This window comes from Monodelphis domestica, chromosome 5 (genome assembly GCF_027887165.1).
Source record: "Monodelphis domestica isolate mMonDom1 chromosome 5, mMonDom1.pri, whole genome shotgun sequence".
In the NCBI taxonomy this organism is placed as follows: Eukaryota; Metazoa; Chordata; class Mammalia; order Didelphimorphia; family Didelphidae; genus Monodelphis; species Monodelphis domestica.
Window position 1 is genome coordinate 84,744,849 of NC_077231.1, and position 26,332 is coordinate 84,771,180.

A 26,332-nucleotide genomic window follows, 5' to 3' on the forward strand; every position below is an offset into this window, starting at 1 on the left:
AAAGTATAGGAATAGAAGGATCTTTCCTAAAAATAACAGTGTATCTCTAAAACCATCAGCAAGCATTATCTGCAATGGGGATGAATGAGAAGCATTCCCAGTAAATTCAAAAGAGTTAAACAAGGATGCCCATTATCACCTCTATCATTTAACATTGTACTAGAAACACTAGCAGTAGCAATTAGAGAAGAAAAAGAAATTGAAGGTATTAAAATGGGCAATGAGGAGACCAAGCTATCACTCTTTGCAGATGATATGATAGTCAACGTAGAGAATCCTAGAAAATCAACTAAAAAGCTAGTGGAAATAATCAACAACATTAGCAAATTTGCAAGATACAAAATAAATCCACATAAGTCATCAGCATTTCTCTGTATTTCTAACACTTCCAGACAGCAGGAGTTAGAAAGAGAAATTCCATTTAAAATCACCCTAGACAATATAAAATACTTAGGACAAACACAGGAGTTATACGAACACAACTACAAAGCACTTTCCACACAATTAAAACTAGATCTAAATAATTGAAAAAACATTAATTGCTCATTGGTAAGATGAGTTAATAAAATTAAAATGACAATCCTACCCAAATTAATTTACTTATTGAGTGCCATACCTATCAAACTACCAAGAAACTTTTTTACTGAATTAGAAAAAAACTATAACAAAGTTCATTTTGAAGAACAAAAGATCAAGAAAATCAAGGGAAATTAAAAAAAATGTGAAGGAAGGTGGCCTAGAAGTACCAGATCTTAAACTGTACAATAAAGCAGTGGTCATCAAAACAATATGGTAGTGGCCAAGAGACAGAAGGGAGGATCAGTGGAACAGACTTGGGGTAAGTGACCTCAGCAAGACAGTCTATGATAAACCCAAAGATCCCAGATTTGGGATTAAAAATTCACTATTTGACAAAAACTGCTGGGAAAATTGGAAAATAGTATGAGAAAGATTAGGTTTAGATCAATATCTCACACCCTAAAACAAGATAAATTCAGAATGGGTGAATAACTTGAATATAAAGAAGTTAATTAGGTTAACACAGAACAGTATACTTGTCAGATCTTTGGGAAAGGAAAGATTTTAAGACCAAGCAAGAATTAGGAAAAAATTACAAAATGTAAAATAAATAATTTTGATTACATTAAATTAAAAAGGTTTTGTACAAACAAAACCAATGCAACCAAAATTAGAAGGGAAGCAACAAATTGAGGAAAAATCTTTATAACAAAAAACTCTAACAAAGGTTCAATTACTCAAATTTATAAGTTGCTAAATCAATTGTACCAAAAAAAACCAAGCTATTCCCCATTTGATAAATGAGCAAGGGACATGAACAGGCAGTTTTCAGATAAAGAAATCAAAACTATTAATAAGCACATAAAAAAGTGTTCTAAATCTCTTATAATCAGAGAAATGAAAATCAAAACAACTCTGAGGTATCACCTCACACCTAGCAGATCAGCTAACATGACAGCAAAGGAAAGTAATGAATGTTGGAGGGGATGTGGCAAAATTGGGACATTAATGCATTGCTGGTGGAGTTATGAATTGATCCAACCATTCTGGAAGGCAATTTGGAACTATGCCCAAAAGACACTAAAAGACTGTCTGCCCTTTGATCCAGTCATACAACTGTTGGGTTTATACTCCAACAAAGAGATCATAAGGAAACAGATTTGTACAAAAATATTTATAGCCACATTCTTTGTAGCAAATATTGGAAAATGAGGGAATGTCCCTCAATTGGGGAATGGCTGAACAAATTGTGGTATATGTTGGTGAAGGAATACTATTGTATTCAAAGGAATAATGAACTGGAGGAATTCCATGGGAACTGGAATGACCTCCAGGATTGATGCAGAGTGAAAGGAACAAAACCAGGAGAGCATTATACACAGAGACTGACACTGTGGGACAATCAAATGTAATGGACTTCTCTACTAGCAGCAGTGGGATGATCCAGGACAATTCTGGGGGACTTTTAAGAAAGAATGCTATTCACATTCAGAGGGAAAACTGTGGGAATAGAAACACATAAGAAAAAAAAAAAACTGCTTGATCACATGTGTTGATGGGGATATGATTGGGGATGTAGACTCTAAATTATCACCCTAGTGCAAATCTCAATAATATGGAGATAGGTCTTGATCAATGACACATGTAAAACCCAGTGGAATTGTGTGTCGGCTATGGGAGCGTAGTGAGGAGGGAAAAAACATGAATCTTGTAACCATGGAAAAATATTCTAAATTAATTAAATAAAATTTTTCAATAAAAAAAGAAAATTGGGTGGCGGAAAGTACCATATGATATAAGCCTCAAAAGGCAAACTGAAAACAGGCCACAAAGGATCTTGAATGCCATAGAGAACTTAGCAATGTGGACCTATTGGACTTTTTACTACTACTTGGTCTGATTAAGCCAAAGAAAAGTGGCTTAATCAAATATTTTTCTTCTTCCTTCCTTCTCTCTCCACTTGTATTAAAAAGATTATTTGGGGGGCAGCTGGGTAGCTCAGTGGATTGAGAGCCAGGCCTAGAGACGGGAGGTCCTAGGTTCAAATCTGGCCTCAGCCACTTCCTAGCTGTGTGACCCTGGTCAAGTCACTTGACCCCCATTGCCTAGCCCTTACCACTCTTCTGCCTTGGAGCCAATACACAGTACTGACTCCAGGACGGAAGGTAAGGGTTTAAAAAAAAAAAAAAGATTATTTGGACAAAACAGTAAAGGATGATTTGACATCACAAAGATAGAAATCTCTTAGAACATTCCAAAAGAGGGAGTAAAATGTTAATAAGGTTTTGAATTAGTAAGATATTAGTGGGAGCACAAAGACGATAATAGATTCAAAATACATTTTAATGGTATACAAATTGACTTAAATAAAATAAAATAATTAAATGCATTGCCTTATGCAATAAATCTTGTCATTTTTTAACATCTTTAAAAATAACTTAATATGTAATAGCCTTTTGCTGCAAACACTTGCTTTAAATATGATTCAAACTCCAGTTTGTAAGATTTTGACACAAATTCTTTAATTTTCCATCATGATACTGTCATTTAATCACACTGAATATCAATTGCTCCTTTAACTTAAAGAGTGCTTCTTTTTCCAAGTCCAGTCATTATTCTAGTCTAGAAGTTTTCAATGGATTTTAAATCGGGTGAGTTTCTAAGCCACAAAAGTATGTTTTATCTCCACCTCTTGGATAAAACTCTTAACCTAAGCTAATATTTGGCATAGTGTCAGGGTAGGGTGGCTGTATTGCATTTCCATTTGGACATTTTTATAATATGAGAACAATTCTGTGTGTTATGCCCTAAATGGAGACAGGGCTTACAGGGCCAAAGAAAGTAAAACATCTTCCAAAGCCTTTTAGTAAAGAGGACATTTTCTTCAGTCTGCTAAAGATGCCTAGATCTTATAGGATCACCTGGACTTCTGACAAGATTTTTGTGCAGTCTAAATATCTTTTCGCTCCAATTTTCGAACTCTTTTCCAATACATGTTTCTTCTTCAAAGGAATGATTAGTACCCAAAGTAATGATTAAGACCCAGTGGAATTGAGTGTCAGCTATGGGAGGGGGTTGAGGGGAAGGAGGTAAAGAACATGAATCTTGTAACCATGGCAAAATATTCTAAATTAACTAATTAAAATAAAAATTTCAAAGTAATGATTAGTCATTGTTTTCTTACTATTCTTCAAACTGCAAGATATATGCTATATTTTATAGCAAGACTTCTTATACTTATTTGAGTCACAAACTCCCTCTGGCAGTCTAGTAAAATCTCTAAGTCCCTTCCCCAGAATTTTTTTAAATCCAAGTCACACAGTGGATGCAGTGCTGGACTTGAAGTCTGAAAGACCCAAGTTTGAATCCTGTCTCATACACTTAGCTGTGTGACCTTAAGTAAGTCTCTTAACTATTCATCCTCAGGCTCCTCATTTACAAAATGGGAATAACTATACCTATCATAACAGGTCACTTTAACAATCAAATGCTATAATATATTTAAAGTGTACTAAAAGTCTTAAAATGTGATATAAATAACAGTTAATAGATGCATTAAATAAAAGTAACCAGAAGTACAAAGGAAATAATATAATTGAATATTTTAATATTATTTAATAATAAATTGATATACTAATATATTGTTAATATATTAAAATATTTAATATAGAGATATTGAAATACAGTAATAAAAGGTGTTTAGGGAGTTGTGGTTTATTTGTTGTTTTTTTTTTAAAAACAAATTCACAGACTTATGCTAAAGAAGAATTGATAAAAGCCTTCCAGGGGGTAATAGGTGGCTCAGTGAATTGAGAGGCAGACCTAGAGACAGGAAGTCCTGGGTTCAAATTTAGCCTCAGATACTTACTGGTTGTGTGACCCTGGGCAAGCCAATTAACACCCACTGCCTAGCCCCAACTGCTCTTCTGCCTGGGAGCCAATATTTATTGTTGATTCTAAGGCATCAGTAAGGTTTTAATAAAATACAAGCCTTTCAGGAACCAGGTCCCTCTGAAAATTTTTCCTTACTTTTGAAGAATAATTTAAGCTACTTTGTAGCAGTCATTTCTAGGTGTTATTTATTTATTTTAATTTTAAATAACACTTTCTCCTTTGTACATCAGGGCAACCAAAACTGTTTCACCGGGAGCTTAAATGATCTCTGAAATAGCAACTGCTGCAATATCTTCAACAGAAACTAAAATGAATTCTTTAAGAGCTACAATTTTTGCACATTTCCTTTGTATAATATCCATTCTTGAAAATAATACTTCAAAGTACAATCAAAAAGAGCAATGAAATGTGTTTATGACATGAAAACCAGCATGGAGAAGTGGAAGGGGGAAAGGGAATAATACTTATCCAATTCAGCTGGTCAAGCTCAGATGCTTTGGGTAGTTCAGTATGAGCAGATGTTCACAAGTATGACCAATGAAATCTCATCAAAAGTATTGCTTTTGGGGGGTAGCTAAGTGGCACAGTGGATTGAGAGCTAGGCCTAATGATGGGAAGTCCTGGGTTCAAATCACACTCCTAGCTGTGTGACCTGAGCAAGTAACTTAACTCCAACTGCCTAGCCCTTACTATTCTTCCGTCTTAGAAGCAATAAACCGTCTTAGAAGCAAAATAAGGAGTCCCCAAACTATGGCCTGCGGGCCACATGCAGCCCCCTGAGGCCATTTATCTGGTCCCTACCACACTTCTGGAAGGGGTACCTCTTTCATTGGTGGTCAGTGAGAGGAGCTCTATGTGGTGGCACTGCAAAGCGCGGAATTGCTCATGTACAGTACTACTTCTAGTGACATAATCCTTTACGTGGCCCCTTGTTCTAAGAATAACTGAATGAGAATGTGGTGCCACTCAAAGGATTATGTGGCTGCACAAGGGAAGACATCTGCATGGTGAGCAGCAATCTGGGGGAGGGGATTCCACACTGTGTATACTGCTGCCGGTATAGTGGTGGAGGTGATGGGCTTGTGCAAGGTGTGACAAGCCCATGACAGTCAGTGCTGCAGCCTCCGCTATCCTAGACAGTGTCAAACAGTGTCACAGGCCCAGCACCACCTCCAATACTGTATACAGGCATCAGATAGCGGTAATCTGGCTTGTGATATCAGCGGTGGGCCTCTACTGTAAGAAGCCTGCCACTGCCACTGGGTGTTTTATAAGGCACCCCCTATTTTTGGGGGGGTCAAATTAATATAAGACAGTCTTATTTTCAGGGAAACATGGTAGTACAACGGCCCCCATACTCCCCCAGATCACAACATAATGGCCCTATAGGGGCCTATTGGGGAGTATGGTTGCCATTGTACTATGTGGCGGAAATAAGGCATGTGTTTTTCATATTACGGTCTATAATTACAGATCCATAAATATGGACTGCAAGAGGATACACACAAGTGTCGTGCCTTCTTTTTTCCTGCCATGGAATCTTACCCATGCAATCAGATTCCTGTGTGAGTTCACAGATCGCAGTGCAGTTTGCACAGGGTAGCGTGAACTGGAAAGGTGGTAGAGGAATCAGCTCTCTAATTGTGCTGGTTCCCGCACCGCACCAGTGTGAGCCTGAGGTAAAAGTGGAGTTCCACCAATATGGTCACTGGTGAGGCTGAAATGATGTGGACTGGGAAGGCTGCATTGATGGACACAGATCAGACTTCATTGATGGGCAGTGCAATCTGTATACCTTTGTGTGGGCAAAATTATTGTTGATATATAGTTTTTGTAGGGATATATATATATATATATATATGTATGTATGTATGTATTTTACTAATGGCAATCTGGAATCCGTAGGAAACAATGACATCAATAAAGAGAAAAATTGACTCGGAGTATAGGATATGCAAAGAATGGTGGACTTACTATTACTTTTCATGCAGTAAAAGGAAAGAGCTGTGTGTTTGATATGCTAGAATATAGTGTCTGTGTTCAAAGAATACAATTTGCATCGACACTATCAAACTCAACATAAAGATAAATGATTTTTTGGTCAGAGATATGAGAAAAGATAAAATAGTAAAACTGAAAAATACATTGACAACTCAGCAAAATACTTTTGTGAAGCAGAAGCAGCTAAATATTTCATCACTGCGAGCAAGTTTTCAAGTCGTCAAGCTAATAGCATGCACTGGCAGACCATTCGTGGAGGGAGAATTTGTCAGTGCCTTCTTTCTGTTGCCAAAGAAATGTGTCCTGAAAAGGCAGACTTATTTAGTACAGTAAGTCTTTCAGGATCTACAATTACATGAAGGACTGAAGAAATGGGAAACAACTTGCATCAGCATTTGCAAAACTCCACAAGAAAACTTTCCTATTTTTCCTTGGCACTCAACGAGAGCAATGATGTTCGTGATTCTGCACAACTTCTAATTTTTATTTGTGGGATGAATGACAATTTCAAAGATACAAAAGAGCTTGCTGCACTGCAAAGCATCAAAGAAACAACTACAGGAGAAGATATCTATGAAAAGGTTTACCAAACTGTGAAGGATTTGGAGCTTGACTGGGCTAAACTAGTCAGTGTGACAACTGATGGTGCTCCTAGCATGGTAGGGTCTAAGAAAGGAGTAATTGCTCACATTAACCAAGAGATGGACAAAAGTAACCATTCTCATCCAATAGCCATACACTGCCTTATCCACCAACAAGCACTGCTATGTAATAAATCACTGAAGTGGGACTCTGTTATGAAAATTGTGGTACCTTGTGTCAACTTCATTAGAGCTAATGCACTAAACCACAGACAATTTCAGGCATTTCTATCTGAGCTAAATGTTGCCTATGAAGATGTTCTGTACCACACAGAAGTCCATTGGCTGAGTTGAGGTAGGGTTTTGAGACATTTCTATGACTTACTTCCACAGATTACAGCTTTTATGCTTTCAAAAAACAAAGAAGTACTTCATTGATGCAGAATGGAAATGGCACCTCACTTTTCTGACAGATGTAACAGAGCTACTCAACAGTTTTAATATGCAATCACATGTGAAAGCATTTGAAGTAAAATCAGGCCTCCTTATCAAACAAGTGAAAGGGGAAAATTTCTGCCATCTCCCCTTAACTCAAAATCTGTTAGTGGAAAAATTCTTGATTGCATTCCCAAAAGAAACATGTGTGGATTCACTGGAAAAGTTACAAATGGAGTTGCAATTCAGATTTAAAGAGCTTCATCTCCATGAACAGGACATACAGATTTTCCATAAGTCATTTTCTATTGATATTGAAAATGTGGATACAATTTACCAAATGAAACTGGCTGAACTACAGAATTGTGACTCTCTGAAAGACCCATTCAAGTCAAGCAACTTGCCTAATTTCTATGCATCTCTCTCCCCTCTGAGACATAACCTAATCTCAGGAACCATGCACTCAAAATGGCAACCATCTTTGGCAACACTTATGTCTGTGAACAAACTTTTTCCAGAATGATACATCTGAAATCTCCAACCAGATCAAAACTAACTGATGCAGATCACTTCCGGGTAATCATGGCTGCAATCTAGACGCCACACGCTTCCTCTCCCCGGCACCAAACGAAATAGACTACATCAAAGGAGCATAAAAATCACCTTTGGAGGAACAGAAGGACACCCCAGTACTCCCAGTACTCCACAGAGGCGAAGGTACGTGGGGCTTGAACATTTCCACACTATAATAAGAAGGAGAAAAAGCTTGCACAGAAAAGTGAACTGAGCCACCCTTCCCCCACCCCACCTCCCCCACCAAACCAGAGTGAGCTACCTGAGCCCTCACTGGGACAGTGAGTGAGTGGGGAACGTCTCTGTCTGGGGAGGGGGGCATTCCAGGGTCCTTGGGATCTGGGGACTGCCAGGAAAAAACATCTCAGGGCAGTTTCACTGGAGAACCCAGCGCTGATTACGGGGGTCAGCAGAGCTGTACTTGGGACGGCTGCGCTGAACATCTCCGTGGAGCTAAACACCAGGGGCGGACCACGCGCTGATTAACTGGGCGGAGCTGAACACCTGGGCAGTGTGGCTGTGATCATGGACCCAGCGCTCTAAGAAACCTCGGAGGCTGGAAGAACTAGTCTGAAGCAACCTAAATTCACAGAAAAACCGCCCATATAACCCAGACCCCGGACCAAAAAGGAAAGGGGAATAAAACCACCAAAGGGATGGCTCACTTGGCCCAAAATCAAGCCTCCAGGAAGAAAGGGAAAAAAGTGACTATTGAAAACTTTTATGGTGGAAGTACCCAAGGAAAAGAGGAGAATGAGGAGGAAATCCAAAAAAAATCAGAACATGCCTCCCAAAATGGAAACTATCAACAAGCTCTGGAAGATCTCAAACTGGAACTTATCCAAAAGATGGAAACCTGGAAAGAAAAATGGGAGAAAGAAATCAGCAGTCTGACAGATAAGACTGCTCAATTGGAAAAAGAACTCGAAGCATCCAATAGAAGGGCAGACAAAGCTGAAAAGCAAAACCAGTCCCTAAAGACCAGAATCAAGCAACTCGAAGAAAGTGAGATGATAAAACAGCAAGAATCAATAAAGCAAACCCAAAAAATTAATGAATTAGAAGAAAACATAAAATATCTCACTGAGAAGGTCACAGATCTGGAAAACAGAGGGAGAAGAGAAAACCTCCGAATTATCGGTCTCCCAGAAAAACCAGAGATAAACAATAAACTCGATATTATTCTACAGGGGATTATAAAAGAAAATTGCCCCCACGTTCTGGAGCAAGGGGGCAAAATAGAAATACAAAGGATTCATAGAACACCTTCTATACTAAATCCCCAAAAGACAACCCCTAGGAATGTAATTGCCAAATTCAAGAGCTTCCAAGAAAAGGAGAAAATCCTACAAGAAGCCAAGAAGAGGAGCTTCAGATATAAGGGGGCTCCCATAAGGATCACACATGACTTAGCAGCTAACCGCAAAGCATGGAACACAATATTTAGAAAGGCAAGGGAGCTGGGTCTCCAACCAAGAATCAACTACCCAGCAAAACTGACTATATACTTCCAGGGGAAAGTATGGGCATTCAACAAAATAGAAGATTTCCAAGCATTTGCTAAGAAAAGACCAGAGCTCTGTGGAAAGTTCGATATCCAAGCACAGAAAGCAAGAGAAACATGAAAAGGTAAATATGAAAGAAAGGGAAAAGGAGATAAATCTTTTCTTTTTCTTTAAGTCAAACTCTCTTCTATAAGGACTACATTTACATCAAATTATATATATTAATATGTGGGGAAAATGTTTTGTGTAACTCTCATAAATTGTAGCATCATAAGAGTAGTTAGAAGAAACATGCATAGGGAAAGATTGGGGCATTAAGAAGATTTGGGAGCTAACATGACAGTTATGGAAGGTAATGAATGCTGGAGGGGATGTGGCAAAGTAGGGACATTAATTCATTGCTGGTGGAGTTGTGAACTGATCTAGCCATTCTGGAGGGCAATTTGGAACTATGCACAAAGGGTGATAAAAGAATGTCTACCCTTTGATCCAGCCATAGCACTGCTGGGTCTGTACCCCAAAGAGATAATGGACAAAAAGACTTGTACAAAAATATTCATAGCTGCGCTCTTTGTGGTAGCCAAAAATTTGAAAACGAGGGGATGCCCATCAATTGGGGAATGGCTGAACAAATTGTGGTATATGTTGGTGATGGAATATTATTGTGCAAAAAGGAATAATAAAGTGGAGGAATTCCATGGAGACTGGAACGACCTCCAGGAAGTGATGCAGAGCGAGAGGAGCAGAACCAGAAGAACATTGTACACAGAGACAAACACACTGTGGTATAATCAAATGTAATGGACTTCTCCATTAGTGGCAGTGTAATGTCCCTGAACAATCTGCAGGGATCTACGAGAAAAAACACTATCCATAAGCAGAGGACAAACTGAGGGAGTAGAAACACTGAGGAAAAGCAACTGCCTGACTACAATGGCTGAGGGGAAATGACAGAGGAGAGACTCTAAACGAACACTCTAATGCAAATACAAACAACATGGCAATGGGTTCGAATCAAGAACACATGTGATACCCAGTGGAATCACGCGTCGGCTACGGGGGGTGGGAGTGAGGAAAAGAAAATGATCTTTGTCTTTAATGAATAATGCATGGAAATGATCAAATAAAATACTATAAAATTAAAAAAAAACTAACTGATGCAGACTTGCATCACTTATTACGGCTAACAGAGACAAATATGGAACCGAACATTGACCACTTCATTAGCTTTTTGGCACGCCCATAGTTCCCACTGAAATACTAGTCAGTTTGTTGATTTAAATTTACTTGTTCTTTATTTTAAATTTTGTATTTGTTCCCATTTTGTTTTTTTACTTTAAAATAAGACATGTGCAGTGTGCATAGGGATTTGTTCATAGTTGTTTTTTTATAGCCTGGCCCTCCAACAGTCTGAGGGACAGTGAACTGGCCCCCTGTGTAAAAAGTTTGGGGAGCCCTGCAATATATAGTATAGATTCTAAGACAAAAGGAAAGGGATTTAAAAGAAAAATTAAGTATCTGGTCTCAGATACTCCCTAGCTGTATGACCTTATGCAGTATTTATTCTATGTAGTACTAATTTTAAGATGGAAGATAAGGATTAAAAACAAAAAAGTAATGCTTTTCCTAAGTAATGTGCAAAATCCTGCAAGAGGTAGAAGAGAAAGAAACTGATTAAACTTCAGAGGGGAAGGGAAGAGATAAAACTAGAGACTGCATGTCAGAGAACAAGAAAATAAGGCCAATGAGAGACAGGGAAATGGATTGTGGAGGTGAAGGAAGTCAGTTTGGAAGGTACCAAGTTAGAGGTTTAAGCACGATGTCCCTAGGGCCATGATGGTGAACCTATGGCACACATGCCAAAAAAGAGCATGCAGAGCCCTGTCTGCGAGCAAGCCTAGAGTCACCCACTAGAATTCATTACTAGAAAGCCAGAGTGAAGGGGAGCTGTTCCCCTCCCCCTCTCCATGCACCTAAGGGCATTCCTCACTTCCCCTGACCCTCTGCCCTGCAGCCCAATGGGAGTGCTTCCTCCCTCCCCTGTCTGGGGTAAGGTTGTGGGGGGCAGAAATGGCATTTAATCAGGAAGGGGGGGGCAGCCCTCTATCTCTAAAAGGTTCACCCTTTCTACCCTAGGGAGATTTCTTACAGTCAGTTGAAGATTTATAACTAGCAATTAGGAGATTGAACTAAATGACTTTTGAGGGCTTTTCCAGCTTCTAAATCTCCTGATCTTATGAAGTAGGGAGAGTTCAGGGGAAATATCACGGGCCCTGGAGTCCAAGGAACTGGGTTCAATATCCAACTTTGCCACTTCTTACCTGTGTGACCCTGGGAGGTTACTTGATCACTCTGGGCCTCAGCTCATCTATAAAAAGAGGGGCATTGGCTAACACTGAATGAAGGAAATTCTGAACCCTGGGAAAATCATTTAACTTCTCTCTGCCTCAATTTCCTCATGTATGAAATAGGCATAACAATACTACTTACCTTCTAGAGATAAAATGAGATAACATGTGAAGCACTTTGCAGAACTTGAGGTTTAAATAAATGTTAGCTAGGATTAGCATCTTGTGATACTTGAGAACAGGTACATTTGCATTTATCATTGTATCTCTAACACATAGGTCATTAATACTTGGTGATTTGGACCTCATCTGATCCAAATCTGGTCCAAATCTGATCACTGAGGCTATAGGAATAGATAAAGTGATATAACTGGCCTAGACATTGCCTTAAATGTTCCTACAGGTACCATCTGCCCCTCCCCTCAGAAGAATGTTCTCAGAAGAATGCTTCAAACTTCTAAGGGAAAAGTCTGCATATCCCCATTGACTCAGTGGGCTAGTGTCCAGCAGCCTGAGGCAGCTGGAGGTACCAGAGTCGTAAAGATTTGAGTTCAAATCCACACTTAACTAGCTGTATGATCCTAGGGTAAGCCATTAACCTCTGCCTCAATTTTCTCAACTGTAAAATGGAAACAATGATAGCAGCTACTTCACAGGATTGTTGTGAGAATCAAATGAGATAATATTTGTAAAGTGTTTAAAGCAGGGCCTGGCACATAGTAGGTATTGTATAAATACATACTTATTCTCTTCCCCTTTTCCTTTATATCAAGTGCTTACACCTCTGGGGCAGAAGCCTCATATGATGCCTTAAGAGCCCTTGTTTATCTGGTGCAGGATGCCAAGGTAAAGTTTATTGCCACCTTAATAGGCTTCATAGACTCCTCATCAACCCCAGGTTTCAAGAATCTAATAATAAAAGCACTGATATAGTGCTTTAAGGCAGGCAATATCAACAAGTCAAACTAACAAGAATTTATTAAACAAGTTCTATGTTCCAAGCATTGGGTTAAGTGCTAGGAACACAAGTCCAAGCAGAAACAAAGAAGGAGCTCCTATCCCAATTAGGGAAGAAAAAAATAAAGCAGAAATGGGGGCATGGGAAGAGAAGAAAGTGGTGTCTGTGTGGAGACATGGTAGAGAACACCTACAGAATGAGGGGGCAGTCAAGAAAGGAATGAAGATTTTACATATCTGATATTACCCGATTCTGTAAGATTAGAGTTGCTACTATCCCCATTTTACAGGTGAGGAAATCAAGAATACTGAAAGAAGTTAAGGGCCTTACTTTTAAAGATCATACAGCAAGTATTAGGGACAGGATTTACATTCTGGTCTTCTTGACTCCCATTCTCTCGCAATGCTCCTCGTAGCTCTGGAGGTTGCACAAGCCCAAGGCATTGGGTCCCCTCCCAGTCACCCTAGCGAGTCTATTTGAAACAAAAGTCCTACCTGCCTAGAGAGTTCAGATCTCACACTCAAATTTCACCAGTTGATCTGCCTACAGATGTCCTGTGCAGTGGCAAAGAAGCCTATAGCTAAACCCTGAGACCATTTCAGGAGCCAAAAGATGAGATCCAATTGCCATCCAAAATAAGTTATAGGACATGCCAAGTCATGGGGTAGTATAGATTGAGTATGCTAAACCCAGCTCTTTTAAGAATTTCACTCTCTTCCTTGTAGAACACTATCACAGAACCTGGTGTGATGGGTACTGTATGTATAATTTTCCATCTTAACTGCCTAAAAAGGGACAACAGACAGTCCTCATCTCTAGTTTCTGATTATACTGACTTTGAAATGGTAAGCTAAACTGGCTCCACTGGAACAAACTTTCAACAATAATTATTCAACCAGCTGGTTTATACTTCTCCTAAAAGCTAAACCCTTAAGGAAGGAAATCACTTTGGGGGCGAGGAAAACATAGTAATAGGGTGAGTCTGAAACTTTCTTACCTCAGGAGATGGATGGTTCCTAATTCTTACCCTCACTTCTAAGGCCAAGTACATTCCTTTCAAAACTGATCCCAGCAGGATTCAACACATTCTCCAACTAAACCTCTGGATTTCACTCCCTTTCACCACCAGCATTTATCTATCTTTTACTTGTGAAGCAACTAAGTCATCAAAGCCCTTGAAATCACTGTCTAGCCCTTACCATTCTTCTACCTGGGAACCAATCCATGGTATTGATTCCAAGATGGAAGGCAAGGGTTAAAAAATGAGAGATGAAAGAGTTAAGATGGAATGAAAGCGATGGAATCAAGAACACAAGAGAATGACATGGTTCTCCTACTTGCCTAAGTCCTGTGGAAAGAATAAGACAATGGGTAAAAACTAAAAACATCTTGAAGTGAGGAAAGAATATATAGCAGAACACATAGATCAGCCATGAAGTGGTGGATGTGGAGAGTGAAGAGGTTTAGAACAAAAGCCAATGGAGAATGTGAAAAAGAACAATAAAAGAGGAATAAAACATCTTCTAGGCAGTTGTCGGGGCCTCTAAGATTTAAGGGACACAAATGGACCCACTAAGGCACAGTTTTGTGTCTTCTTCCAACAAGTGTCTGCAACTTGAAAGTATGAACAGAATCCTGAGGCGTAATTTGAGTTGGGAACTAGCAGGGCAGGGATTGAGGGAATCAAGACTAGAAGAAAGCAAGCCAAATGGTGTAGTAAGCCATTAAGTAGTAATAGTGGATAAAAGCATGTATCTAGAGTCAGTAAAACAAGTAAAAGAAGAGCTCAAAGCCTATCCCCAAACACTTGCTAGCTGTGTGACCCTTGGCAAGTCTCTGTGTGTGATTCTCTGGACCTCCATGGTTTCCTCATCTATAAAATGAGGTCTCTGGGTTTGACTTCCAAGGTCTAAACTCAAAAACATGAAAACCTATGATCCTAAAGGAAGAAAGTCCTTGATTTATGAATTAAGACTTAAAAGAGGAAGAACACAAGAAGAGACGGACAACAGAAATCATGATAAGGTCAAAGATATTGGTCTCTCTTCAGCATAACTTTTTCAGAAACATGAAAACATTTAAAGAAAAAGTTGTCAACAAGCATTTATAAAGTATCTCTTAAAAATCAGGCATCATGCTAAACACCCAGGAAACAAAAATAGTCCCTGTTCTCTTTCTCTAAGAGCTTCCATTCTAATGATAAAAGCAGTATGTATGTATGTGACCCATTTTGAGGTTTTCTGGGCAAAGATACTGGAGTAGTTTGCCGTTTCCTTCTTCAGCTCATTATAAAGATGAGGAAACTGAGACAAATAGAGTCAAGTGCCTTGCCCAAAATCACCCAGCTAGGGAGTATCTAAAACTAGGTTTGAACTCAAGACTTCCTGACACCAGTCCCAGCACTCTATCTGCCATGCCACTGAGTTGCCAGGTTCAAATAAATACAAGATAAACACAGAGTAGATGGAAGGTAGCCTTCAAGGGAAAGGCACTGGCAGCTAAAAACAAAACAAAACAAAAAAAGCCCTTCCATTAAACCTTAAAGGAAAGCAGAAATTTTAATTAGATTGAAAGGACAAGTATTCCAGGCATGGGGAACAGACAGTACAAAGGTAAAGATACAGGAAATGGAAAATCTGGTAAGAACACCAAGAGGTTCAACCATGGTTAGACCACAGAGCAGTGATGGCAAACCTTTTAGAGACCGAGTACCCAAACTTTAACCCTCATACTACATGTGAGCCTTATATCTTACCCCAAACAGGGGAGGAAGTGCTCCCATTGCGCTGATGGGCAGAGGGGCAGGTCATGTGAGAAATGTCCTCAGGTGTACATGGAGAGGGGGAAGGGAGCAGCCCCCTCTGGGACATGTGTCATAGGTTCACCAACATAGCACATAGCAAGTAAAATTGAGTTAACATGACAAAGAACTAGAAAGAGAGGAAGAGGCTAGGTTTTGAAGAGCCTTCCATACCAAACAAAAGTTTATCTTTGATTCTGAAAGCAACAGGAAACTATTGGAATTTATAGAAGAGAAGGATAATATGGCCAGGCAGGCCTATACTTTAGGGAGGACGGATGAGTCAAAAGGGGTCTAATTAGAATGCTACTGCAGTAGTCCAGAAGCAAACACAACCTCTATGTAAGAGGAAAGAAGGAGATGTATCCAAGAAATAGTGTTAGAGAAAGAAATTAAAAGACATCATGTTTGGAGGTATGTGTGGAGGTAATGTGAGAAGAGTTGAGGATGACACTGAGGTTAGGAACGTGGGTTCCCCTAAAAAGTAATAGAGAAATTTGAAAAGGAATATTTTTTTTAAACTCTTACCTTCTGTCTTAGATTCAATATTGTGTATTGCTTCTAAGGCAGAAGAGGGATAAGGGTTAGGCAATGGGAATTAAGTGACCTGCCCAGGGTCACACAGCCAGGAAGTATCTGAGGTCACATTTGAACCCAGGACCTCCCCCATCCCTGGGCCTGCCTGTCGATCCACTGAGCCACCCAGCGGTCCCCAAGGAATAGATTTAGAAGGAAAAATAATCAGCTAGTTGTGTTCTGTGTTTTGTTTTTTAATCTTCTCCTTTACTTGAAAGAAACACATTTTTTCCCTTGGTATTTTTCAGGCTACTCTAACAAAATGCTCAGTTCCCCTGAAAAGTTACCACACAGAAGGCATCCTCATATCTTAGGCAATACTCTACTGCTCTTACCCAAGGAAAGTGAATGCATCTGTCCTGAAACACCTCACCTAGACCAGCAGAGAACACAAGAGTGCTTGGTGAGACCACGGGGTGCAATAGTAAGAGCAATGGAATTGAAGGCAGCTTGCAGTGCTCAAATCCCACCTTAGTCACTTAGAAACTGTATTACTCTGGACAAGTAGGATTAAGAAGGCTCTATGAGCTTCAGTTTCCTGATTTGGAATAATAAAAAGGGGGTTGTACATTAAATGATTTTCCAGGTCTCTTCCAGATCTAAATCTAAAATCCTAAGAAATATTTTACCTTGAGAATAATGGAATCTTAGGGTTCAAATTATACATGGCTTAAGTAAATTAGTCCAAAGTTTCATGTTACTCAATTATCTTGGCATAGATTTAAAATATTAATCATGTTCTTTCTCTGTACTCTCTTCCCAAGTGACACAGCAACTCCTCTCACCACAAGTAGTATAGGCATCTGTAATAGATGGATATTTTGGGGAGTATATTGATGGATACTAGATAACTAATGGATCAGATAGTTATCTCCTTTTTTGCCTATCCTCCTCCCTTTGTACCTCCCTCTCCAGAAACCTTTCAGCCTCCCCTTTCCCCTTCTTCAGTCTCCTTCAGTCACTCAGTGTGAACTATGAAATAGTTCTTAATCTTCTTTGTCAAGCAAGGGGTTTATTTGGGGAAGACAGGAGAAGGTAAGAGGGGTAGGATATCCCTATTCTCTACAGTGAGTATTGAACTGGAGGATATTGAGAGAAATGCTAATTCGGTCTCTAGCATGAAACACAATCAGAGAGATATGAGGACAACTGTCTTTCTTCTTCTTTCAAATCAGCCAGGTCACCTCCAACTTGATTATCACAAGTCCCAGAGATAGATAACCAGCTTCTTCCTTCAGGTCAGCCAGAAGCCAAAAGCCCTTCAGCTTCAGTCACCACTATCAGCCAAAGACCTCCAATCCAGTCAAACCATTGGCTCTTGCCCCCAACTGCTTCCCAGTCACATTCCACATGAAATGTTCATTTGACTGACAGATGATCAATCTCCAGGTTCTTGTCTTGCTGCATGCATGCCTCTACCACACCACTGACCTTCAGTGACAGCTTGCCCAACCTCTCCTGAAGCCTAAGCTGCTCTCTGTCTCTTTCTCTCTCTCTGTCTCTCTCTCTTTTCCTCATTCTCCCCTACCTCATCCCCTCCCTCCCTCCCATCCTCTCCCTCTCTCTCTCTCACTCTCTCTCTCTCTCTCTCTCTCTCTCTCTCTCTCTCTCTGTCAGCTCCCTTAGTTTTTAGAGTAAAGTCCTTTTTTTGTGTGGGCCACTTACTTCAAGGAATTACTTACTGATCTCTAACTCAAAGACCTGCAAATCATCTCACATGTCACTTTTGGTATATGTGCTATAGGTTGTCAATCCCTGCTCTACAGGGATAGTGAAGATATTTGTATTTCTTGAAGGTTCTTGACTCTTTCTTAGTAAATATGCTGAACTATTAGATTAACATCATGATCTACTCATTAGATCAGCCATTAAATGAAAGAGTTGAACTAGAGCAAAGGTTCTTAACCAGGTTTCTATGAATAGATTTTTCAGCAAGTATGTAAGCTTTGATAGGAAAAAAATTACATCTTTATTTCAATATAATTCCTTTCTTTTGCAGGCCTCTTAAATGTTTATAGATATTTAAAAGCAACTCTAAGAAGGTCATGGACTTCACTAGGTTTCAAAGGATATGGTTTATAATGCAAGGAAAAAAGGTTAAGAACTTCAGGCCTAGATTATCTTTCATTGTCTTTATACCTCTCAAACTCTGTGACTATAAGAATAATAATCATAATAACAGCTGGAATTTATATAACACTTAAATATTTGCAAAGCACTTTAGATATGTTCATTTATTTCATCCTCATCAGAATCCTGTGGGAGTAGGTGTTATTATTAGTTCTATTTTACAGATGAAGAAACTGAGGCACCAAGTGGTTAAGTGATTTGCCCAAGGACAAAGAATTAGTGTCTGAAGCAGGATCTGGATTCAGGTCTTCCAGTACAGTGAGCTCTAATCCACTGGGCCATTTAGGTGCCACTTCAATTTTTATTATCAAACCAGTTCAGTCTAGTTCCTCCTACAATGAGTAGGGAAATAAGATTACTGGAGGTAGCCATAATTTTGTAGGAATGACAAAGAGACCAATGAATCATGTGCAAGAATTTAAATGACTGAAAATTTTCAATTTCAGAAACTCATCACGAATCATAAAAGAACTATTAGGGATCCCACAGGTTAAAAAGTAACCTCATGGCTCAATTCTGAACAGTTATTGTCTTAGTTTGTCAAAACAGCCACTACCTTTGCCCAGGAATGTGTGGATATAAATCAGACCTTATCTAAATACCAAATCAAAAGAAAAACAAAACCTCAGTTTAGGACTACTTATCAGTTTTTCAAAAAGAAATTCTGAAATGAGTTTTACACTATTTATACCTTTTAATACTTTAAACACTCACATTATGAAGAAATATTTCCTTCTACATACAGCCATGATAGATTCATGATAGAAATACCACACTGTACCTACCTTCTTATTTGATCTTGCATTTGACTAGAACATCTCTGTCCTCCGTAGCTGTTCCTACTCTCCTTTAAGCTCTTTAAAAGTGTGCTCATTCTACAGACTTATGAATTTAAAATTCTTTTCCAACTGTTAGCAATGTAGCCCATTCCAGCTGAATAACAGTTAAAACTTTTATTTATTATATGTATACATGATTATGCTTGGCTTTACCAAAGATAAATTTGAACGATATGCTTCAAGGATTTTCATGTGAAAGATAAAATTGTCAGTGGATAAAAGGAAAGAGTAGCATGATGCTTGCTCTAATAAAACTGTGTAGTTTCAGAATAACTACTTGGAACAAAGTTATTCAGCAATCCTTTGACTTAAAAGATAAATATGGGGTAGCTAAGAAAGAAACAAATTGCCAGCTTGCCTGAGTCATTCTTGACTATAACCACATTATGAAATGGAAAAAATGACAGCTCTTAGGTTTATCACCATAATTGCCAATATCCAGAATTTAGGGCCCCAGCTTTAGAAATGCTTTCTTAAAAGTAAATGAATCCAAAATCAAGGGCATGTTGGTGCCTCTAGTTATTAATCTACTACAAAACTGGCTGTGAAAATAAGTACACCCATAAATGAACACATACTTTGGAAAACTAAACCTTAACAAGGAGTTTAGTTAGTTAGTAGCCACAGTAATATCTGACCAAAAAAAATTCCAAATTATTACTTACTTGCCTCATCTCCAGGAGACTATATTTAAGTGAACCCTTTTGAAAAGGAAGGGAGAGCCTAAGATGGTAGTTAAGAGCCTTCACAAAACCAAAGCAAACAAATTCATGTCATGTGGAAAATCAAGTGAGTGGGATGGGGACAGCTGAGTGGATCAGCAGATTGAGACCCAGGCCCAGAGGTGGGAGATCCTGGGTTCAAATCTGATCTCAGACACTTCCTAACTGTGTGACCTTGGGCAAGTCATTTAACCTCCACTGTCTAGCCCTTCCCACTCTTCTGCCTTGGAACCAATACACAGTATTGATTCTAAGGTGGAAGGTGAGGGTTTAAAAAAAGGGGAGTGGAGGGCAGAGTGGGACATGGTCATTGATCCTAGGACTTAGAAGTGAAAGAACTCAGTACTAACCTAGCTCAGCCTCCTCTTACCTATGGAAGAAACTGAGGCCTAAAGTAGGGAAGTGATTTGCCCAAGGGAACAGGAGTAGTCAATAACAAAAACCCAATTCAAACTCACAGAAACACAATTTCAAAATTGAAGAGGACCACAATAGCCATTTAGTACAAAGCATATCTAAAAAACAATTCTCTATTATCCCTATTCCAAACAAATGGTCAACAAGACTGACTTTAAGGCCTCTGATGTGAGAGAAGCCAACTTTGGCTCCTCAGTAGGCCATCTCCCTTCATGACAGCTCTAACAGCCAGGCAATTTTTTCCTTACAAGAAGCCAAGAATTTGCCTCTCTTCAGCTTCCACCACTCCTCTTATTCTGTTCTCTAAATCCATGGAGAAAACAAGTCTAATCCTTCTTCCACAGGGCAGTTCTTCAATTACTTGAAGCTAGTTATCATATCCGGTTGAAACTTCCCCAGTTCCTTCATCTGATCACTGTAAAGCATGACATGGCTAAACTGGCCAAGTTATAGTGCCTCCACTGAAATCATTCATCTCCCATATATGCATAACTGGAAAGCACTTCCTGCTCTATATTCTAATTTCCTTAAAGGTTCAGCTCCAGTGCCAGCTCCCACAAAGACTTATCCCAGTTCCCTCATTAGCTAGTGCTCCCCAACCCACAATTATTTTGTATTCTCTTTCTTCATATAGTTCTTTCTTTCTTTTTTTAAACCACTACCTTCTATTTTAGAATTGATATCAAGTATTGGTTCCAAGGCAGAAGAGTGGTAAGGATTAGGCAACTGGGGCTAAGTGACTTGCCTACTTGCTAAGTGACATGTCTAGAAAGTTTCTGAAGCTATATACATTATATTTCAGTGAAATATATTTCTGTACCCACTGTGTATATGTGGAACTGAATTTCAAATGTTACTTGCTCTCCCCTTTGTTCTTGTTTACATACACTTCTTGTGGACCTCAAATATGTAGGATAATTCCCCCCATACTTCCTCTCCCTTCTCTCCTAATCCCACCTCCCAGTGTATTCCTCTTCCCTTCCTTTTCCATTCTTTTCTTAAGAATCTCAAAACCTAACAGAACCACTCCCAGGCTCTCTTCATTAAAAATCTCTACAATTCCTGAGGATGATAGAGTTCTGAAAGGTACCATATTGTATGGCATTCCCATCTCTATGTCTCTTTTCAGAAAAAAAATATGACTTTCTTAATGGTAGTGCCTGACATAAGGCAAATGCTTACTGATTAATTTTTTTATTAAAAATGAAAGATTATAGAGACTTCAGAAGTCTAGTAAGGGAACAAACAAGAAGTTAAATGACTTCTGGAAGGTCACATAGCTAACAAATGTCATAAAGGATTTGAAACTCAACTCTTCTTTGTTTCCTTATCTGTAATTGTACCCTTTGTGCCTCTGGCAGTACTAAGGAACTAGAAGGTCCTTAATAAATACTTCTTGGCTGATTAATTGATTCCTAATTGTTGAATTAGGAGCCTTATTCATTAAGGTCCCAGAAGAGGTGGGAGAGGAATCAGCTCAGGAATCCAGGTGAATGTTAGTTAGCCTGGTTAAGGAAGACCAAAATAGCCTGGAAGGGCTGAAAGTGCCCTCAGAGGTCATCTAATCCAGGCTCTTCTTTTAAGGGAGGTAGAAACAAACCCACAGAGGTTAAGTGATTTAGTAAGACACTAAATGTCTAAGACATAAGCAGAAAACCGTCTTCCCGAATGCCAAGCCTCCCTCTCCATCACTGGAGCAGGTACTTGTCTGATTGCAGTCTTTGTAGGGTCAGTTCCTAGCAAGGTACCTGGCACCTAACAGGCGTCGAGTAAATGTTTGTTGATTAACCGTATGTTGGAATGAATGAATGAATGATCCTAAGGTCCTTGAACTCCCTTTCATTGGGGCTTATCTCCGTTCTCCCTGAAAATGTGTGACCCAGAACTGAAAACAGTTCCCGATGCTGCAGCTCTCTCCTTTACGAAATCCCTTCTTTCATTTTCTTCCCCCGCCCCCAACCAACAAAAGCAAATGGGAAGGTATGAGCCGGGTCTGACATCAGAGTTGGCGGGGAGAGGGGTGCCCCAGACTGACATCAGCGTTGAAGGGGGGGGGGGGGGAAGGAAGGGTCCTTGTTCCAAGGCTCCCGTCGCCGGCCCCAGGGGGGAGAAAGGCATGCGCAGCGGGGGTAGAGGGAAGGGGGTCCTTGCTCCAAGGCCACGGTCACTTGCTGGAAGGGCGGGGGAAGGGGGACCAGTGCGGTGGGGTGTGAGAGTGGGGCATCGCGCTCCCGGTCTCCCCCGGCACTGACCTGGAGAGGTGCTTGAGAATCTGTTTCTTGATGAGCCCAGCCATGGCGAGAGGGAGCCGCCGCCGCCACTGTAGCTCTCGCACTCGTGCTCTCTCCTTTGCCTTCTCTCCAGCAGCGCCCACCGAGAGAGAGCAGCTACGGGCCTAAGATGAACCTCAAGGCCCTGGCCCCAGCCGCAGAGGCTCCTGCTGTCGTTGCCACCGCCGCCGCCAAGAAGCGGGTTGGCTCATCCCTACTCAAGCCGCCTCCGGCGCCGCCACCGCCGTCGCCGCCGCCGCCAGCGCCATCTTGACTGCACCATCACCTGAGACGCTTGGGGGAGGAGCAGCCGCTCGGGGGCGGAGCTGCAGGAAATGGGATGGGTCTACAGGAGTCCCAGGAAAACGATGGGCCGTTCCACCGAGGAGAAGTGGGGATATGGGAATAAGGGAGGTTCCATCGAGATGAGTGAGGAAGAGGCTGCGATAGGACCCTGGAAAGGATAGACCGTTCTGTGAGGAGAGGGTGTGGTGCTAAGAAGGGACGGGGCTACATGAAGAGGCATGGCTGCAGGGGGAGAAAAGTGAAAACTCGGACTGTTCCACCAGGCGAATGAAGTTTTGCGGGGAGAGGAAGGATTAAGGGGAGGAGGGACGGGGCTACTGAGATGGGGTTGGGGATATTGACAGAGGGGCGGAGCTAGAGAGACACTGGGATAGGGGCCGAGAGAAGGGGAGGTGTCTTGGGAGAAGGGGAGGAAGTATGATTGAAAATAATGGGGCTGCGAGAGACCTGGGCAATTCCTTTAGGAAGGAGGGGAAAGGTGAGGGAAGAGATGAGCTACGGGACTCTCAGAAAAGGGGGAAGCAGGTCCCCAGGGACTATGAGAAAAAAGGGAGAGCTACAGGACAGTAGGGCGTGGCTGTGAGATGCAAGGAAGAGAGGTTGGAATGGGGGGTGGGACCATCAGGTAGAGAGGCGCAGTTTGGAGGACAGAGATAAGCCTCTGAATCATCCGAAATACCTTACTTAGGGAGGATGCTACGGAGGAGGGGAGACTGAGACTCCAGGCAAGGAGCAGAGCTACAAGCGGGGGAAGGAGGCGGGACTGACATACAGGGGTTCTCCATGGAGGCGGGGCTGGAGAAGGGGAGGGGATAGGAGTAAGGGAGAAGAGATTGAAAGTCTACTCCTTAAAGAAGCAGCAGGGGGGACTTTCCCGGTAAGTATGGCAGCAGTCTAGACGCAGGACGCTTCCTCTCCTCAGCATCCACCAATATAGACTACCTCAAAAGACAAAAAAAAAAAACCCAAATTCATGAGAACGAAGGGACTCTACAGTAGGGCACAGCATTAAAGGTATGTGGGATTTGGGCATTTCCACACTATAAGGGGGTGAAAAAGCTCCCACCAAAACTCCAACTGATCTATCCTCCCCCACCCCACCTACAGAACTAGAGTCAGAGCCAGCAGGTGCCAGAATCAGAGAGTGAGCAGTGATCGAGGGGCACCTCTAGAGTGAGCAAGTGGCACCTCTAGGTCCTTGGGAGCTAAGACCACCAAAGATCTACCTCTGAGAGCAGCTAAACCTAAAACCCAGGCAGGCTGGAGAGCACAGACCTTGAGTGCTCTTGGGAAGGTGGCATAGAAAAGGGCTGTGAACAGTGGACACTGCTGAGATTCCAGAGTTTGCCTCAGGCAAAATCCTTGCTCCTTAACTCCATACACAGTGAACTTGCCCATCTCACTCAGATTTCTGACTAAAAAGAGAAGGGAAAACCTCCACAGAGATGGCAAATTGTGCACAGGAGCAACAAACACCATCCAAGAAAAAAAAAGGCATTGACCCTCGAAAATTTTTACAGAGGAAAAACCTAGTCTACAGAGAAAATACAGGAAGAAATCCAAACAAAGCCAAAATCTTCCAAAAAAATGGAAATTGTCCACAAACTCTGGAAGACTTTAAATTGGAGCTTATCAAAAAGATGGAAGCCTTCTGGCAAGAAAAGTGGGAAATGGTTCAAAGAGAAAATCAAAAGATTATAGCAGAAAATCAAAAGATCAAAGCAGAAAACCAGGCCTTAAGGACCATAATTAAGCAACTGGAAACCAATGATCTTGCAAAACAGCAAGAATTAATAAAGCAAAGTCAAAAGACTGACAAAATGGGTGAAGAAGCACTCAGCATAGAAGACTTCAAGGAGATGGAAAAGGTCTCTGGTTTGAGGAGGGAGTGACCCTTTGGCTATTCAGGGAGGGGAAAAGAGGCAAGAGAAGAGAAACTGATCTTGGGAAGGACTGTTTGTTCTTGATTTGTTTGTGATTTCTGGGCACTTGTCTTTAGTTAGGAGCTCTCCAAAGGGAAAAATATACAGAACACATTTTAAGTTTGGCCTGTATTAGTAATACTTCCTCCATCACTTTCTTAACTGTAGACAATCAACAAAACAATTAACGAAGCTCCAACTAGTAGGGTTTGCTGGTTTCCAATGTAAATGCTCACAATGAATATTTAACAATCAGCTCAGAATTAGGGTTATGATCTGATTTGAACAGGGAGATGCTTCATTTATTCAACTTTCTGCATTGTTATTCTTTAATAAAAATAAATATATTCTTTAACAAATATTAAACACCTGGTGTTCATCAGGTACCATGATGAAGATTAGGAAGCTGAAGGATGGAGGTTAGGGGTGAGGGCAGTGAAATTTTGCCCAAGAAACTAATTTTGGTGCTTGAGTATCCTCTAACCCACCACCAACCTTAACTTTCCCTTCCCAATTTGCCTGATTGTTTTGTTTTGCCTTGCCTTGCCTTGCCTTGAGTGCTCAATCATTGACAGACCCTCAGATTTGGAATCTGAATGGGCCTTAAAAACCAGCCACTTAGGGCAGCTGAGTATTCAGTGGATTGAGAGCTAGGACTAGAGATGGGAGGTCCTAGGTTCAAATCTGACCTCAGACACTTCCCAGTTGTGTGACCCTGGGCAAGTCACTTGACCCCCATTGCCTAGCCCTTACCACTCTTCTGCCTTGGAACCAATACACAGTACTGATTCCAAGGTGGAAGGTAAGGGTTTATATATATATATATATAAAAAAAAAATCAGCCACTGGGACTACTCTCTTTTCCACTTTATAGATCAGGAAGCTGCCACATGTAGCCATGACTTACTTCCCGTGTCCTCTGGTTTCAAATTCAGCTATCTATTTTCACTACACAGTTCTCCCTATTTGAATTGTATTCATTTTTTTCCAATTCAAGTGTTTACCCTATCACTAAAAAGGGATGGTTCTTCTTTCCCTCTGCTTACTCCTTTTTTTTTTACTTATAACTTTTTCTTCACATCTTCTAGGGCTCTAATCCTTTCCCTGAATTTCAAATAAGAAAAACAAAAACCTTTCAAAAATAAACATGCCTAGTTTGGAAAAATTTTCCATATTATCTATATCCAAAACGTATGTCCCCCTCTGCATCCTGAATCCATCACCTCTCATCTAGAGGCAGATCTACCAGTTTATCCTTCGACCTCCAAAAAATATGGATTCCCATCCTTTTTCATTCTTCCCCCTAGCCCTAGGCTTTTAGTAAACTTTACCATACTCTCTATTCAATGTAGAAGGAAATCAATTTTAAAGTACACTATTAATACACAAATAAGAAATAAAATTACTCCTCAATACTCCCTTTGTGTGTGAGAGACACCAGGTTGGGAATCCTTATTCTAAGAGAGCATCCTGAATTCTCCTAACTAAACTAACTCTGTCTGTCTGTCTGTCTGTCTGTCTCTCTCTCTCTCACTG

At 40.6% G+C, this 26,332-nt stretch overlaps 1 protein-coding gene across 1 annotated transcript in view; it reads right to left on the reverse strand.

The window, feature by feature from the left end:
* Positions 1–22,900, reverse strand: part of BLTP3B (bridge-like lipid transfer protein family member 3B) — a 100,360-nt gene extending 77,460 nt beyond the window's left edge. The window contains exon 1 of the mRNA XM_007503264.3: positions 22,551–22,900. Coding sequence (XP_007503326.1) covers positions 22,551–22,594 — 44 coding nt within the window. The 5' untranslated portion in view covers positions 22,595–22,900. The remainder of the gene's footprint in view (positions 1–22,550) is intronic.
* Positions 22,901–26,332: the final 3,432 nt, after the last annotated feature.